This window comes from Gracilinanus agilis, chromosome 5, assembly GCF_016433145.1.
Source record: "Gracilinanus agilis isolate LMUSP501 chromosome 5, AgileGrace, whole genome shotgun sequence".
In the NCBI taxonomy this organism is placed as follows: domain Eukaryota; kingdom Metazoa; phylum Chordata; class Mammalia; order Didelphimorphia; family Didelphidae; genus Gracilinanus; species Gracilinanus agilis.
Window position 1 is genome coordinate 168,195,504 of NC_058134.1, and position 17,422 is coordinate 168,212,925.

A 17,422-nucleotide genomic window follows, 5' to 3' on the forward strand; every position below is an offset into this window, starting at 1 on the left:
ACACACATGAAAATTCTCACATATAAGAAATGAAAGTTACCAATTAGTTAAACGGCATGCATCAGCAGTGCACAGATGGGCTTTAAACTTGGTTTTCAGTTATGTATATACACAAATATCTCTTTCCTGAGTTGAACTTCACCATCAACTTGGCCACCAAATTGTTTGCTTTCCTTTTTGGCAAGGTACTTGACCACATGATAAGGCAACCAGACAACCAGAAGGCTCCAACCTTCTTTTTTTCAACAGTTCAATATTTCTCACAGGTATCACCAACAATCCTGGGCACCAAGATGGGCTCTAAAATGTGGTCCTGTAAAATTAGAAAGCAGGTTTCTTTGTTCCTCTGTCCAAAGACTGCACCATCTCTTCATATATTGGGGGATCTTGAGGATTTCAGCTGAACAGATTCAAAATGATCTTCTTTCTCCTTACAAAAAAAGCCACAGAAAAATAAATTAATAAAATCTTATGACAATGTTAGAATACTAAGCACAAAGGGTCAGAAGGGCTACTGAGGGTTATTATTCGGCAACAAATAGGAATGAATGCTTATTCACTTAAGATGGGAACCAAAAGCTTTTGTAATATGGAAACAACAAAACTGAGAACTTAAAAGACAGGTCAGTGTTAATACCTCTAAACTGATATAATTGGGATAGATACTGGATCTGTGATTTCATTGGCATAAGGGATGCCCAAAATAGCAAATTTCCTTTGCCAATGCAGGTTGGCATCTTTTCTGCAACTTATAATCTTAGAGAATTACTTAGAACACTGGATAGTTAAGAGAATGATCCAAAATCACAAAGCCAGTATCACAACACTCAAACCTCTCTGGGTCCTAATAATGGATAAAAAATAATGGAATGAAAGAAAATATTTCCTAGGTAACATGATCTCAATCAAGAAGAGAGAGAAGTAGCTCTGGGGAGAGCCAATAAATATCCAAAACAAAATTTAGGCTCACAGATTTATTAAAAATAGTATTTTGGTTTCAGAGCATACTAAAAAAACACTATATTTTAGTCTTTATGGGAAATAAGTCAACTAATTGACTACTAAGCACTGGAATCATATCCTTATTGGAATTCATTAGAAAATATGTTCAAAATATATTCTAGGCTTTTTTCTCCCTTTAACCAAGGAGATGATTAAAAGAGAAGATTATCTATCCTAGATGGAGCGAGGCTGGTCTTTATTACCTTTCTAATCTTGCTCCTGGCTTCTGGACTTCTAAACCATGCAGCATCATATTGGAACTTCCCTCAGATCCTGGTACCTGCTTACTTTGAAAAATATAACTAGCCTCCTCAACATGGACCTTCCTTCTGTAAGGCCTGCCCCCCACTTTCTCCCATTGGTGAGTTACTCCTGGAACCTTTATTTTTTGGAGAGACCTAAGATGGCCTTCATTCCTCCTCCTGGCACTGTTCCTGGTTTCTGAACTAGAAACCTTGCTCTTTCCTCCTGAAACTTCCCTCAGTCCTGAAATCTCCTCTCTTTGGAATGTCAGACCTTTCCTACAGCCTTTCACAACATTTAACTTCTCACTGGAACATCAGCCTCCTTCTCCCACTGGTGAATTCCTCCTGGGATCTCCATTTTGTGGAAGGTTTCAGGCTGGCTTTCATTCCATTCCCCATCCTGTTCCTGGCTTCTGGATTTCAAAACTATGCCAGGTCCTTTTGCTACCCACATGCACTTTGTCTAGTTTCCTTTCAGGTATCTTCCCCTCATTAGAATATAAGCTCTTTGAGGGCAAGTATTGTCTCTCTTTTTGCTAGTATTTGAATATGCAGTATTTTACACTGTGCTTGGCTCATAGCAAGCATTTAATAAATGTTTGTTTTCTTCATTCTTTATTTCTTTCCCTCTCCCTTTATTGCTACTGGACTTTGAGTGGCAAGAGAGGCTAGGGAGATGACTGGGATTAGGGAGAAAGTACGTGGCCAGGGGCAGCTAGGTGACTTAGTGGGTAAAGAGTCAGACCTAGAAATGGGTCATCTTGTTCAAATCTGGTCTCAGACATTTACTAGCAGTGTAACCTGAGCAAGTCATTTAACCCCAATTACCTAGGCCTTGAAGCACTTTTGCTTTGAAACTGATTCTTAGTGTTGATTCTAAGACAGAAAGAGTTGGGAAAAAAAGTGAAGTCCATGGCCACTTGGGAGGAAAAAGGCCTGACAAAATGGCCAGAAAAGGGGATGAGTTTTGTGATAATTAGATTAAGTCTACCCTGCCCATCTTTAGATTTAATCACCAAAGGTGAGAGTACCTCCAATCTTGGGAGATCCTAACCCACTTGTGCTAGAGTAGGTGATGAATCAGAATGCCAGAGTGAGTGAGGAATCAGAATCCAATGATCGATTCTGATTCCTCACTCACTCTAGCACACATGGGTTAGGATCTCCCAAGATTGGAGGTACTCTCACCTTTGGTGATTAAATCTAAAGATGGGCAGTGTAGACTTAATCTAATTATCACAATTTACACAAGTAAAAAAAGGTAAACAATGTCTGCTAAAATCATGAATTTTTTAAAGTAGTAACCAGGAAATCAAATAATGTTGGAATGCTTCCATACTATTCTTCCTATTACCATTTTTAAAGACACTTTTATTTATTGACCAATTAACAGGCAGGTAAAGAGGAAAAAAGAACCAGATTAGAAAGATTAGGATGTCAGTTTAGCCTGGCTTCACTTACTAAGTGTAAGACTGAAGGCAAGCCATTTAACCTTGCCTCCGCTTCTTTATAATAATACCTAGCATTACCTATTTCAAAGACTGGTCTGAATGAAGTTTTTTGTGAACTGTTATAGACAAATATGAGCCATTATATTCCATTTTTCAGTTGTGTCCGGCTCTTCATGACCCCATTTGGGGTTTTCTCAATAAAGCTACTGGAATGATTTGCCACTTCTTTCTCCAGTGTTTCAATGTTTTGTCTCTTTAATTAAATTAAATGAGTTAATTAATTTAATCTAATTAAAATATAAATTCAAAGCATTATTAAAGAAGAAACTGAGGCAAACTTTTCCCAGGGTCACACAGCTTGTAAGTGTCCAAGGTCAGATTTGAATTCAAGAAGATGAATCTTTCTGATTCCAGTCTGGGCTAGCTGTGCACTGCACCAGTTAGTTGCTCATAAATGGTTATACTTTTCAACAATTTGTTGGAGGTTGAGGGGAAGTTTCCCCTCTTCTCCCTCCTAATCTCCTTTCTAAAGCCAAGTGACATGGTTCTTTTCCATCTGGTCAGTTAAGATGCAGGCAAACTTTGCTTTCAGACAATATTGGGAACAGTATTCAGACTAGGATGGTACTTCAACAGCTCTATAATCTCACAGATATTAATCTTCTCTCCATTGGTCTGCATTACAACCCAACCATATTTTCTAAACCATTGTCATTCTTAACCATGTTCCTACACACATAGGAGCCAACAAAAGAGCTGGACACATTTCATAGGTATTATTACATGGTGAGTGGATAACATGTTGGGCTTAGAGTCAGAAGAACTTGAGTTCAAATCTTACCTTAGAAACAAACTCTATGCCCTTGGGCAAGTGACAATCTCTCTAAGTTTCATCCTCTATAAAGAGAGGATAATAATACTACCTATATACTTTTCAGAGTTGTTATGAGGAGATGAGATAATATTTATAAAGTTCTTTGCAAACCATAAAAGTGCTAAATAAATATTAGTCATTATTAATTATTATTATTACCTGTTACCCCTTCTTCTGGGGCACATGACTATGGCTCTTTGTAGACATACATTCCCTCAATGATAGCCCTTACCTAATTTCTTATGTATAGATTATTGGAAGTATACTGCAGTTATCAAAGCATACTACTTTTCACACTTGTTTATTTATGGTTTTATTTTGATGTTTTGGTTTTATATGAGTACTTTCTTGCAATAATGACTAATATAGAAGTATGCTTTGCATGATAATACATGTACAATGCAGATCAAATTTCTTACCATCTCTGAAAGGGAGAATAGGGAAGAGAGGGAGACAATTTATAACATTCATTTTATGAAATGTATGTTGAAAATTTTTATTACATGTAATTGGGAAAATAAAATATCTTTGAAAAAAGAAAAAAGGAAATACACTGCAACCTATTTATGCTATCCATTGCCCTTAGGATGACCCAAAATTTTAATTCCTTGGAGATTATAAAGTTTTAAAATATAAAGCCATGTAACATTGCCCAGAGAACATTTGTGTTGGTAAGATGGCTTTTTGATCCAAGTGGTTACATGAGTCTATTAAAAAGTACTGAATGGTGTTTCAAATAAAATTCACCTTGAGGCATTTCTTCTATCACACCTTGGACCAAACTCATGGTTAATCTATAGCGACTATACCAGATTTATGTATTAACTAAATGCAATGACCAGAAAACTGAATGTCCCAATCAGGACAACAGGCGTTTTCCAATTTTGGAATATTTAACTTAATGGATTCCTAGGTTAATCTCAACTGAACAATCATGGACTCTATTGAAGAAGCCCTGTAATATTCATGGACCTGATATAGTCATCAGCTTAAGCAACACATGGAAACCCAAATTCCATTTGCACAGGTCATCCTCCGTGACCATAACAAATACCTTTGGTGAGCATTTATTTTTTCCCCTACTTTAAATCTCATCTGATGTTAACAACCATATGGTCTTTAAATAAAGTTATATCTGTGATTGTATTTCTCAAGGAAACCTCCATGATCTTAACCTATACATGAGAAACTCCTTGTTGGTGGATAACATTTAATATTTTGTTACAGATTACCAATTCTTTTATTTTTTTAAACCAATGAACAACAAATGCATGATATTGTACTCTCTGCAGATTTTAGGCAGTTATGTGACTTTAAAGATGTGCTTTTATATGATTGTAATGGAATACTATTGTGCCATATGAAATAACAAACAAGATGATCACAAAAAACTTGGAAAGACATATATAGTGGTGCAAATTGAAGTGAGCAGAACCAGGAGAATGCTGTACACAGTAACAATAATAATGTATGTCCATGTGAATGACTTAACTATTAAACATGGCAAAGATCTAGGACAACTCCAAAAGACTCATGATAAAAAAAGAATATCCACCAACTTAGAAGGAATAGATGGTGTCCAAATGCAAATTTAAACATACCAATCTTGATTTCCTCCATGAATTATTCTCTAGTGTAAACAATGTATCTTCTTTTACAACATGATGAACATAGAAATGTGTATTATATGATAATATAGGTACAACCTATATATCATATTACCTGCCTTCTTAGGAAGGAAGTAGGGGTGGGAGAGAGAGAGAGAGAGAGAACATGGATCACAAAATATCAGAAAAGGAATGTTAAGAGATCATATTGACATGTAATCTGGAAAAAAATAAAATTTATAAAGTAAATTTTTTTTAAAAGATGTGGTTTACCAGAAAGTAGTACGCAAAAGCTTGGCTGACATTAACACACTGTTAATGGAACTGTGAATTAGTCCAATCATTTTGGAAAACCATTGTAATTACATTTGTAAAGTCACCACACCATTCATGTATTTTGACCAAACCATACCACAAAAATATTTATAATATCACCTTTTGTAGTAGCCCCAAAATGAAAACAAAGTGAGTTCTTATCTATTGAGAGAAGGCTAAATAAGCCTGATATTTGACATATAAATGGAATGGAATGCTACCACACTTTAAGAAACAATATGGAGAATCCAGAGAACCTTTGGAAAAACTCAGAGAGCAAGTTACAGGATGGTCCCATGTTAGAATCTAAGGGAAGACAACTCTGAAAAGCTTCGAACCTCTAATCAATACCATAATGAATATTAACTCCAAAGGGCTAATAATAAAAACCATTTCTATCTTCAGGACGGTTAATGAACTATGAATGAAGAACGAGACATATATTGCTAGAAAAGACCAATGCTTTGTTTTGTTTCACTTAATTTTATACTACTTTGTATTAAGGAATGTTTGGGGGTGGAGTAAGGAAATGACAGCAGTGCAAATAGAAGTGTTGATAAAAAAATGTTTAATCTACCTGTTCTCTTATATTTTCATCAATAAATACATCTATCATTTTATAAAGATTTTCTAAAGTAGGCATGAGTCAGAAATTATTGATGTTCTATAAATCACTGGAGAATATTAATATTTTCTTTCATCTTTCAATTCCCCTTCCTGGAATATTTTGTTGGGGCACCCCTCAGTGCTTTCAAGATTTTATTGACTTTGGCATGGATTTTCTCAATGTGCATTTGGTCATCCTAACAGAATCATTTAAAGGCTATTCATTTCTCCATCATACCTTCAGTTGATCATTATCACTGATGATAGACTGCTATAGAAACACTGACAGGTTTCTTTCATTTTACGTCTAATCGTTGCTCTCCTGACGATTCTATCTCTGAATGGTATTGCAATGATATGGCCAGATTGAGTCTTGGGCCAAATTTTCTGTTGATTGTTTCTGTTTTTCACTGCTTTTTGCTATTTTCTGAAGCAATCCTGCTCATTATTCTCCACCATAGTATTTTAGAAATGAGATGGGGTGGGAGAAGTATGAGATGGTGTTAAAATGAAGGGCAATAGCCACGAGGGTTACAAGCAAAACAAGCATCTTGGAAAACTGCCCTTGTTTCTCTCTTCCTATCAAGGAGCATTAAGTGCTTGCTGGTTTTAAGAAATTGTCTGGATTCTTTTGATCTCCTTCTCATGGTAACTGCTTTCTAATACCTAAATTTTTGCAAGTAGTGATTTTTTTTCATTTCCCAATTTAGATATTAATGGTTCAATTGAAATAGCAAAGTTGAAACTGCGTAAGTATTTAAAATATCTGATTCTCACCAAAGGCCTTTTTTCTAATTGGAGACTGATTTTTATTTTTGCTTGACCTAGCTGATCTGACTGCATAGAGATAGCTAATTAAGATATGATTGCCAAATCAGGAACATTTTCTGTCCATTAAGATCTAGTCAATTTAATTTTTAAAAAACACTGGTTAGTGTGTATCCTATGCAGTGCCTTCTAATTCTCTTCTGGAAAACAAGTACACATGCTGTATTGATGTGAGGCTTTGACAGTGTCTGCCAATCTTTGGCCTTTTTAGTTTCATTAATCTGAAACCAACTTTTTCATCATATTTTTTCATATGAACCTGATTCTCTTTAATTATTCATCCGTTCCAAATGGCTTTAATTTGCTTATGTAGCACAACCTTGTTTTTAAAAAGAAGAGCAAAGTATGCAATGGAAATAGATCTGAATTTGCAAGCAATTTGTCTTATGTCAAATGTGGGGTCACAGGTTTATGAATGTGTAGTGGTGCTGAAATAAAGGTCTATTTCTCACCTTTGTTGCCAAGGATTTGAGTTTCCCCAATAGTGTCTGTTTATTGGAATATACAACTTCTTCTTCATTATCTTCCCCTTCCATGATAGCACAGCTATCTGCAGCTGGGAGCTCACACTCTTTTGCATTAGCTGTCATTACCAATTTGGAGTATTTGTATTCTAGTCTAAAGAATAAAGAAAAGAAAAACAACAATTGGAGTTTTAAATGCCAATCAAGAGTCACTTTTTTAGGGAATCATTTCCCAAATTAACTGCTCTAATAGGAAAATTCTTCCACCCACTCAAATGTTCATCTTTCCCACAGAGAACTATCATAGTCTTTTTTTTAACCAATGGTTAGATGTACAAACTTTCAGACTTTGATTGATGAATAAAACAAAATCAGGAGCACTAGTTACCCTCTGTTGATTGATTTTCCAATTAGACATACACAAAACAGAGGCACAACACTGAGCTTGGAATGTATTTCTTGAATTTGTACATGGGAAAAGGAGAAGAGAGAAAGAGCTCATAGAGATTCCCATGACTTAATAAGAATGAGAAAACAAGAGATGGGAAAAGAGGACAGAATTTGTGGGTCTGTCTGTATCACTATACACGATACTTCCCATTTCTACCAACATATTAGTCATTGAGTCAAGTAGTTTAATATTACTATAAGGCAGAATTTTTAGGGTAAAAAGTTAGCCAAACAACAAGTGACTAATCTGTATTAATTACTGCTCTTTGGCTATAAAGACATAGATGAAATCGTCCCTGCCCTCAAGCTTATATTCCACTGGGGGAAATAAATTAAATTTCTGCTATTGCACTTGGTGAACTTCACTCTTCTAGCTGCTAGAAGGATGAGATGATGGAAGAGATAAGTTGACAGTGTGGTCTAATGTGAAGAGTACTGGACCAGTTCTCAAAGAACCTGGATCTAATCAGTAGCCTATGATTTATAGGCAAAATGTTGCCTTTTGTGTGCTATATACAAGACTTTCTTTGCATTTTTTTACTTAGATTTCTGGATGCTATGGTGTAAAGCAGTGATGGGCGGAAATGTTCTATCTGGCCTCAGGATATTATTCCTAATCTGACGAATACAATAAGTAGGAACAATACAATGAAACTTCAAAAGAGTTGCCTTAGAAACAGACTGACAGATGAATATTTCCTTTCCTTTGGCCCCCTCTTTAAAAAGTTTGCCCATCACTGGTGTAAGGGATTGTTAGTTTTCATAAGCTGAACAGAACCCATAGTCTGCCATTCTACAAAGAATTATATGTACTCACTTTTGATTCTTTTTCCAGAAGTAGCAGGTTAAGGCCACAAGTAAAACTGCTGTAAAAGCTCCAACTCCTGCTCCTACTTTTAACCAAAAGTCAACTGTTTCACACGTGGTCAATCTTTTCTCCGGCAAGAAAACTCCTTTAATGCATTGCTTTGGTTCATTCCATACATATAATGTTTCCTAGAAAAAAAATTTTTGAAAGTGATATCACTGATTCCACTAAGTTGGACAAGTTCAAAACATTTCTAAAGCTCCCATGAGCATAGTATATTGTACTAGACCCTCAGAATGCAAAACTGAAAAAAGTACAATAATTGCCTTTAAAGATTTTATAATCTAGTACCTGACATGAGGAACTATATTTTAATGCAGACATCATATGAAGGCAAAAATAACTTAATATCTGGCTATTCGGAATCACAGGGGACATGTGGACAGCCTAGTCAGAGTAACTAATCAGAGATTAGTTGGAGCCCATGTGCTTCCCCCACACAAGGATTCCATGCATTGATAGTACAACTATGTAGAGACTTTCCCCAAATAGTCATCTACCTAGCGGCAGACCACCCAAGTTGCACAGAGCTACTCCAGAAAAATTCTTGAGTTCATGCCAAGACAAATAATGAACAAGAAATATTCTAGTAACTATATAAATAACTAATATTCTTCACCAGAATTATACAAAAAATCAGCCAGAAGTCCTGAGTGAAAAGAAAACATTAGCATACCCATCAACAGAATACATCAGAATACTTATAGCCTATAAATACTTGTAACTATCTAGAGACAGCAAGTTTGGAAGACTCCCCTAAGAAAACTCCAAAATGGGGCCAGTTGTTTGGCTCAGTGGATTGAAAACCATGGCCAAGAGATGGGAGGTCCTAGATTCAAATCTGACCTCAGACACTTCCTAGCAGTATGACCCTGGGCAAGTGACTTAACCCCCATTTCCTAGCCCTTACTGCTCTTCTGCCTTAGAACCAATATACAGTATTAGTTCTAAGATGGAAGGTATAGATTTTTAAAGAAAAGCTCCAAAAATGTTCCAAAAAATCCAGAATGGAGACCATGGAGGGCTGGGACTTGGGGGGAATTAAGAGCACATAAGAGGTGAGGGAGGCAATTCCCTAGAAGGTGGAGGTCACTTGGATACTACATTTCAAGAAAACATAAAGTTAAAATTCCCCAAATATTCATTGATCATCTCCTAAAAGGGAAACCTAAATTTTTATCACTGTCAAAGAAGCAGTCCAAGTACCATAGAATTATAATCAAGGTCATGTAAAAGTTAATAACTTTTACCAGAAACCAGAGGAGATCACAGAATACAATGTTCCAAAAGGTAAAGCTGCCTATAGACTTGCAACCAAGGATATATTGACCTGTGAAACCTAATATGATATATTTGGCTTGTGGGGGGAGAAGGAACATAGAATAGGAATAGATTTTTAATGGAATAAAAGACTTCCAAGCATTGCTGATAAAAATACTAGAATGGAGTAGAAACTATGAAATACAAATGCAAAAGCCAAGAGAACCCTAGAAAAGTAAATTCGTCTGAACTTCATAAAGGATTTGCATGATGATCTAGTGCTAAAATTTTAAGCCGTGAGCAGGGGGAGGTATAGGGAAAAAAAAAAATCCCTCCAGAACTGTAATGTTTCATGCTCGCTTCAGCAGCACATATATGAGAACTGTAATGCCTCCAAAGGAAGTAAAATAAGAACATTAGAAGTCCTAGGGGTATAGGACATATTGGTTCTGTCCTAAGTTTTTTAATAGGTTAAAGAAAGTGAATTACAAAATGGGGGGATTACACTTGGTTAGAAAAGAAAGAAGGTCATAAAACTTGCTATTTCTCATAATAAATGGATGAGAAGAGTACTGAGGTAGTAGAGAGGGTATCAGATAAGCCTCACTCTTATCTGAAATTGGCAAAGGAGCACTGAATATATATGTGAAGTTTAACGTAGAAATACAGCAAATGTAATATGTAAACAAGAAGAGATGGAAGAAGAACAAGGCTAATATCCAGGAAGGAATCTAGTACTAATAAATCATGAGCAAAACTAACATCTTGATCTTCAAGGGTGGACTGAAAGGGCTGGGGGAGAGAAGAAACTATAGTCTAAGGAGGAACAGTTAAACAAACTGCTATATGGATATAATGGAATATTATTATACCAGAAGAAACAATGGAAGGTGATTTTAGAGTCCTGCGTAGCCTAAATTGATGCAGAATGAAGTGAACAAAACCAGTAGAATTGATATAGGGACAACAGCACATTAAAGAAAAATGACTTTGAAAAACTTAAGGGAGCAAAGCAATGGCCAACTATGTCTCTAAAGAACCTATAATGCCACATTTTACTATAAGCTGATAGAGAAGTGATGAGTACAAGTGATAGACATACATTTGTGGGCACAGATTAGTTTCATTTGACTATCCTTTTTTCACAGGGATGCTTTTTCCCCTAACCTTTCTCTCAACTGGGGAGTGGCAATAGTGAGGCAAAAAAAAATGAGAGAGGGCCATTGTACCATTTTTTTATGCACAGAAGAAAAGGAAGTTCAGGAGGAAGCAAAGACAAGCAAGACAGTTGTTAAAGAAAAGTTTGAAATATTTACTTTTTTTTTAAAGCAAGCAGTGTGAACCATGGAATCTTTGTATTCTCTGGTACATATGGAAGTACTCTCTTTGGGGGTGTTTAAAATCATTTTAAAATTAATTTTTGAAAGAGGAAAAATCACAAAAGACTTTAATGTCTAATAGGATCTTTAAAAAACTGTTATTTACACACACACAAAAAAAACCCACAACTGACCCCAAATAAAGAGTTCACATGGGGACAAACATTTTCTCAGGAATAGTTATGGGTTTTTCTAATCTATCCTATACTTCCTAACTCAATCTGCCTCATGATCAGCTAACCACATTAATAAATGACTAATTGGAGCCAGAGTCAAATAATCTATGGCAATGATACACAGAAAATAACTGGTCCACCTGTGGCTTGAACTTTAGAGCACAGTACTAATAAGATTAACATGTGGGTGCTTTGAAACATTTAAGTATCAGTGATATGGGTACTCTCTATTCCAGTATCTTAGACCCTAAATGAGCTATGCCTTCTCATCTAGTATGCCTTTTGCCCATCCTACTGTAAATCCTCACATCAGTGAAGCTTCCTTTGGAAATGATGATAGACTGAAGAAAATGAAGTAAGAACCTCTCACAAAGAGATTGAGAACTGAAAGAAACCTTAGAGGTCATAATCCAAGCCTTTTATTTTACTCAGGAATCTAAAAGAAGTTCAATGACTTATCCATGCTTACATGGAAAGGAAATAACAGAGCTGACAGTGCAATAGCTCCCACTTTTCAGTGTCAACAACTAGTTTAGGTAGGTTGCCTCAATTGCACAAAGTACCACTTTATTTTTATTCTTTCTTCTAATTCAGTATTTTCTTTTCTCTGAGAAGCTGTATTATCTGGCTATATACAGAAAAGGGATGCTGGAATTCTTCCTACAGCACTAGCCAGTCAGTTCCTTGTCTAATAAGATATTATCAATGTCATGGTTTGAGATGTTATTTGGAGATCACCATGTCTGGGGTCTCCTGAATTTCACCTTGAAGAAAGTATTCATGATCCAAAAGCATGATTCTACGTAGTCTATATGCCTTTGGCCTGTCTTATTTCCTACCACTGAACCATATTTTCCAACACATTTTTGACATCCCCTCCCATGCACACCTTTTGCATTAAAGTCACTAGATATTAAAGTATATGTCATTTATTTCATGGGTCTTAAGTTCCTTGTAGAATTTCTCTACCTCTTCATTCTCTATAACAGCTGTTTTTACATCTGTTGCCTCCAAATAATCTCATGTTGATCTTTTTGTGAATACTTATCACCAACACTGCAATATGCAATGACCAATTTACCCATGAGATTATGCCTCTGAAATGCATAATAAAACCAGTGCCATCAACTCTTTAATTTGCCTCTCTAAGGAGAACCTGTGAGCCATATCTTCTTTCAGTCATAGCTGTCTTTTGTCTCCTTTTGTTTCATTCTTAGTAAGAAGGTTAAGACTCATTTGATGCAGATCTTCTTGTGGTATGGCAATTGGCTGGGCCCTGGACAAGATTCTTTCTTTCTGAAAACCAATTCCCCCTCTGCCACCATCACTTGGTACAAATTGTCTCAAGACAATTTACTGCATTGTTTTCCTATGGGTTTTGTTCTTTGTCTTTAAAAGCAAAACACCCCCTCACATTAAATGGTTATTAAAATGTATTAACTTCAACTATTTGCCCTCAAATCCAAATTGCAAGTAGACAAAACTGGTCAAAACCACAGAAATAACAATTCATTATGGGCAAATAACCCCTAAAAAAACCCCACAATGCTTATTCATTCTTCTTCTGGGAAAAGATGAGTCAATATAAACATATATATGAACATGTTCTTTTTTTTTTCTTTTTGCTTGCCTTTTTTAAGTAAGAATATTTAAAAGCATCAGTCTATACTACTTTCAAAGGAACCTTAAATACTAGGTATAGTAATTGGGGCCCTCATCTTTACTTAACTGTTCATACAATTGCATCATGCAAGTTACATTTCATTTTAATGACAACACGTCTAACCAACGGCAATAAAAACATAAAGCCATTGTTCCACTTGTCAGAATTCATTTTCCCTCTCCTAGTACTCTGCTACCTCGACATATCAGACACTCTAAAGCTAAAGTAATACATTGAACTTCAAACATATATTAATATCATGTTGGGTTATGAATAAAGTTGAGCCTAATAGGGAAACCAGGAAGCTAAATTGCCAAAATAATAAATATGTCTCTGCCTCGGGTTGAACCTATAACACAGAAGCCCAAGAGCAGACTTCCTTGATTACTCCAGTTTCATTGCTATATCCCATACCTGAAATCCTCTCTTACAGGCTCCCTCGATCTCATGGTAGTCATGCTCTGTACACAAAGGACAAGCTTCAGCACTCTCCCAAAGGAAATAGAATGTGCAGCCATCACAGGTGCCTGCTGGACATGTGCTGAAAAAGAGAAACAGTTTCTGTAGGACATTGTATGAACACACTTGATATTAATTTACAAGAATTTATTAAGCATCTATTGTGTGTCAGGCACCATGTTCGGCTCCAAAGGCACAGAGACAAAAAATAAAAGTCCCCAATATCAAGGAGCTTATATTCTATCATTATTTTATCACTAGAGTCTTTAGTGGCCTTGATAATGAACCCAGGCAGGTCCTTACCACCCCAATTTTACAGGTGAAGCACTTTGAGCATAAATAGTTCTGTCTCCGTCCAAGGATCACACAAATATTCAGTATCAGAAGTGTAAGAACATTTCTAATGCTCTTTTACTTATTTGTTATAATTATAGGGGAAAATGCCACTCTGCTTCTATAATTACATACAAAGAAATTTTTTAAAGAAATTAAAAAGCTTATTGAACAGAGAAAGAAGCTATTTGGAAAGTACCATTCATGTACAAACTCAGAGATTGTCTAGCCCAAAACCTTTATTTTACTCAGGAGGAAATGGAAGCCAGAAGAAGATGAGTGACTCGGCCAAGATCACATGAATGGGAAGTAACAGAGCCAAGATCCCAAAAATGTAATGCCTTTTTTTTCTGTACCAACCCTGCAGAAATGCCTGTTTTGATTATAAATTCATTGAAATTAGGGAATCACTTTTTTTCATTGCTTACTTGCCAAATTTCCAGTCCCTTTAAGTTTTGGAAGGAGGAAGTTGATAAGTTCAATTTGGAGATATGTGGAGTTTATGATCCAAAGGAAAATGTCCATTAGGTAATTCAATATTACATATATTAATAATGAATCAAGTTACTAGGCCAGGATATCTCTCTCTCTCTCTCTCTCTCTCTCTCTCTCTCTCTCTCTCTCACACACACACACACACACACACACACACACCACACACACACACACACACACACACACCACACACACACACACACACACACACACACACACAGACACCAGAAATGATCATTAGAACCATGAGAATAAATAAGATTGCCAGGAGAGAGTATGTAGAGAGAAAAGACAAGAGATTTGACTATAATTAAGAGGAAATTAAGATGAAAATGAATCAGCCAAGCAAAAAATCAAGAAGAAACATTTAGACAGAGAAGAGAAGTAGAGAATAAGAGTGTCACGAAATCCAAGGCAGAAAAGAATATCTAAAGGACCAACAGTGTTATATGATACAGAGAAATCAAGAAATACAAGTACAGAAAAGATTCCACTGAACTGGTGATACAGAAGCCTTTGGTAACCATGGAGAAAGTCGTTTGAATAAAATGGTGAGAACAGAAGTAAACTTGCTCCTCAAGCGTGTGAAATGAGAGCATGGTAAGGAAGTGGAAACTGGTGAGTGTATTTATAGATGTTTTGACATAAAAGAAAGGAAAGAATGGGGATGGTTACTTGAGTTTTATCTTTTTGTTCTCCTGCCTTTCTGACTGTTCCTTTTCAATCTCCTTTGCTGGAACATTATCTATATCATACTAGAAAGGTGAGTCAATTCAAAGGCTTTGCCCTAGGTCTTCATCTTTTCTTTTATCTGTATATGTGTGAATATTTGACCCTGGCCAAGTCACTACACACACACATACACACAAACACATATCCTCATATAGGCACATGTATGTACACACATACTCACTACATATATGTATGTACATACATATATACATATGTAGGTATGTATACGTGTGGATATGCATTTTGTTTATATGTGTATAACACATAGATAGGTAATAGATGATAGATAGATAGACAGACAGACAGACAGATTGATAGATAGATAGATAGATAGATAGATAGATAGATAGATAGATATAGATGATAGATGATTGATAGATCTAGATAGATGATAGAAATAGAGATCAATGATAGATAACAGGTATATATAAATAGAGATAGACAAATGATAGATAATAGACAGATAGATGGATAGACAGATATAGATATAAATACATACACATACCCTTTATACACAGAACTCTTTCTCTCATCTCCATTGTCTTTGGATTGGCTGTTCCCAAATCAAGAATTAATTTCTAGTTTTCTTCAAAGTTCATTCAAGCGTTACCTCATTCTTGAAGAATTTCCCACAACTGCTAATGCTTTCCCCACCCCAAAATTATCTTGCATTTATATTCTGTGTGTATAGATGTATGTATATGTGTTTAGATATGAGCATATTGTCTCCCCATGCTAGATTATAAGCTTAGCAAGCACGGAGGTTGTTTTACTTCTGTCTTTGTATCACCAACACATAGCTCAGTTTATGGCCTAATCATATTTAATATGTTTGTTGATTAAGTCATTTATCGAATTATGAGAGGTTCTCTAGGTCAAGAAAAGAGTTTTTTCTCATTTAAGATGAGAAGAACTGAGCATATTTCTAGGCAGAAGAAAGAGACTCATTAAAAAGAGAAATAATGAGGGTAAGAGAATATGAAAGAGGAAGGGAAGAATGATCAATAGAACAAAATCTCAGAGGACATAGAAGATAGTGGAGAAAGGGCATCAGATACAAGGTTAGCTTTTGCAAACAATCCTCTGGGACTAAAGGAAAGGAGGAAGGAGGGTTAGGCAAAAACATAGAAAGGGTATGAGATGCAGAAGAGTAGAGACAAGTGAACCCACCCCTGGTTGCCTTAATTTTCTCAGTGATGTAAGAGACAAAAACACTCACATAGAAGGGACTATACAGTAGAATTGGAGACAGAAGGGAATCACTTTTCTTGTTTTGAACAGCTGCTATGAGGAGCATAATAGGAAGTTTATCAGGGGATCAACAGATTCCCCTGAGTAACAATGGTCCAGTGAGATTAGATATCAGGAATGTGGGGTGAACTCAAGTATGCAGTTTTGAGAATTCTTCCAAAAAAAAAAGGTCTGAGTTATTTGATACTAGGAAAAAATATATGGTTAAGAATGAGCAGGATAGGAATAAAAGGTAGCTCAGGATCCAATGAAGGAAGAGTCCATGTTATTGAAGTGACTGATTTCAGAAACAGGAAGGTCAAGATTTTGAAAAGAAGGAAATGAAAGTATGAAAGAGTGGTGAACTGTGAAAGCAGAGAAAGATTGGAAAAACCAAAGGTCATATGAGGAAGTGAAGGGAAGAAGGGGGAGAGCTAAAGATACTATCTTTATGGAATTATGATTGGAATTATGATCAGAAAAAGAAAGGACTTCAGAATCTTGGTGGTACAAGGGAATGTAAGGCACTAAAAAAAGTAAATTCCAGGAATAAAAAGTAAATATTATAATGATTGGCTTCCATTTCTCAACTCTTGGAAGATAAAGACTGCTCAAAGTAAAATAACTTTTACTTTAAATTTGGGTAACCAATTGACAACATGTCTTGAGTTTGTAATAGTTCACATTTGTATGAAGTGATTTTTCACCTTAAAAAGCACTTTATTTCATCCTGCCCATCTTTCTCTCTTCGTACTGGCAATCCCCTAATCCTGAAATCAATCCTTCTCACCTCCTAGAATTCCTAGTGTCTTTCAAGACTCAACTCAAGCTACATGAAATATTTTGTCCTCTCAGCTGCTAATGTCCTCCCTCTACTGGCAGGTTATAACTATAGGTAGTTTTCCCCATTAAACTGTAAGCTCTCCAGGCCTAGACATGGTAGGTCCTTGGTTCCAATCTAGCCTCAGATAGTTCCCAGTTGTGT

At 35.9% G+C, this 17,422-nt stretch overlaps 1 protein-coding gene across 1 annotated transcript in view; it reads right to left on the reverse strand.

Moving 5' to 3' along the window:
- Positions 1–370: 370 nt before the first annotated feature.
- The window catches only part of ELAPOR2 (endosome-lysosome associated apoptosis and autophagy regulator family member 2), a 236,355-nt gene continuing 219,303 nt past the window's right edge, over positions 371–17,422 (reverse strand). The window contains exons 19-22 of the mRNA XM_044679057.1: positions 13,603–13,729; positions 8,660–8,838; positions 7,381–7,546; positions 371–430 (exon numbers count right to left, since the gene is read on the reverse strand). Of these exons, the coding sequence (XP_044534992.1) occupies positions 371–430; positions 7,381–7,546; positions 8,660–8,838; positions 13,603–13,729 (532 nt within the window). The remainder of the gene's footprint in view (positions 431–7,380; positions 7,547–8,659; positions 8,839–13,602; positions 13,730–17,422) is intronic.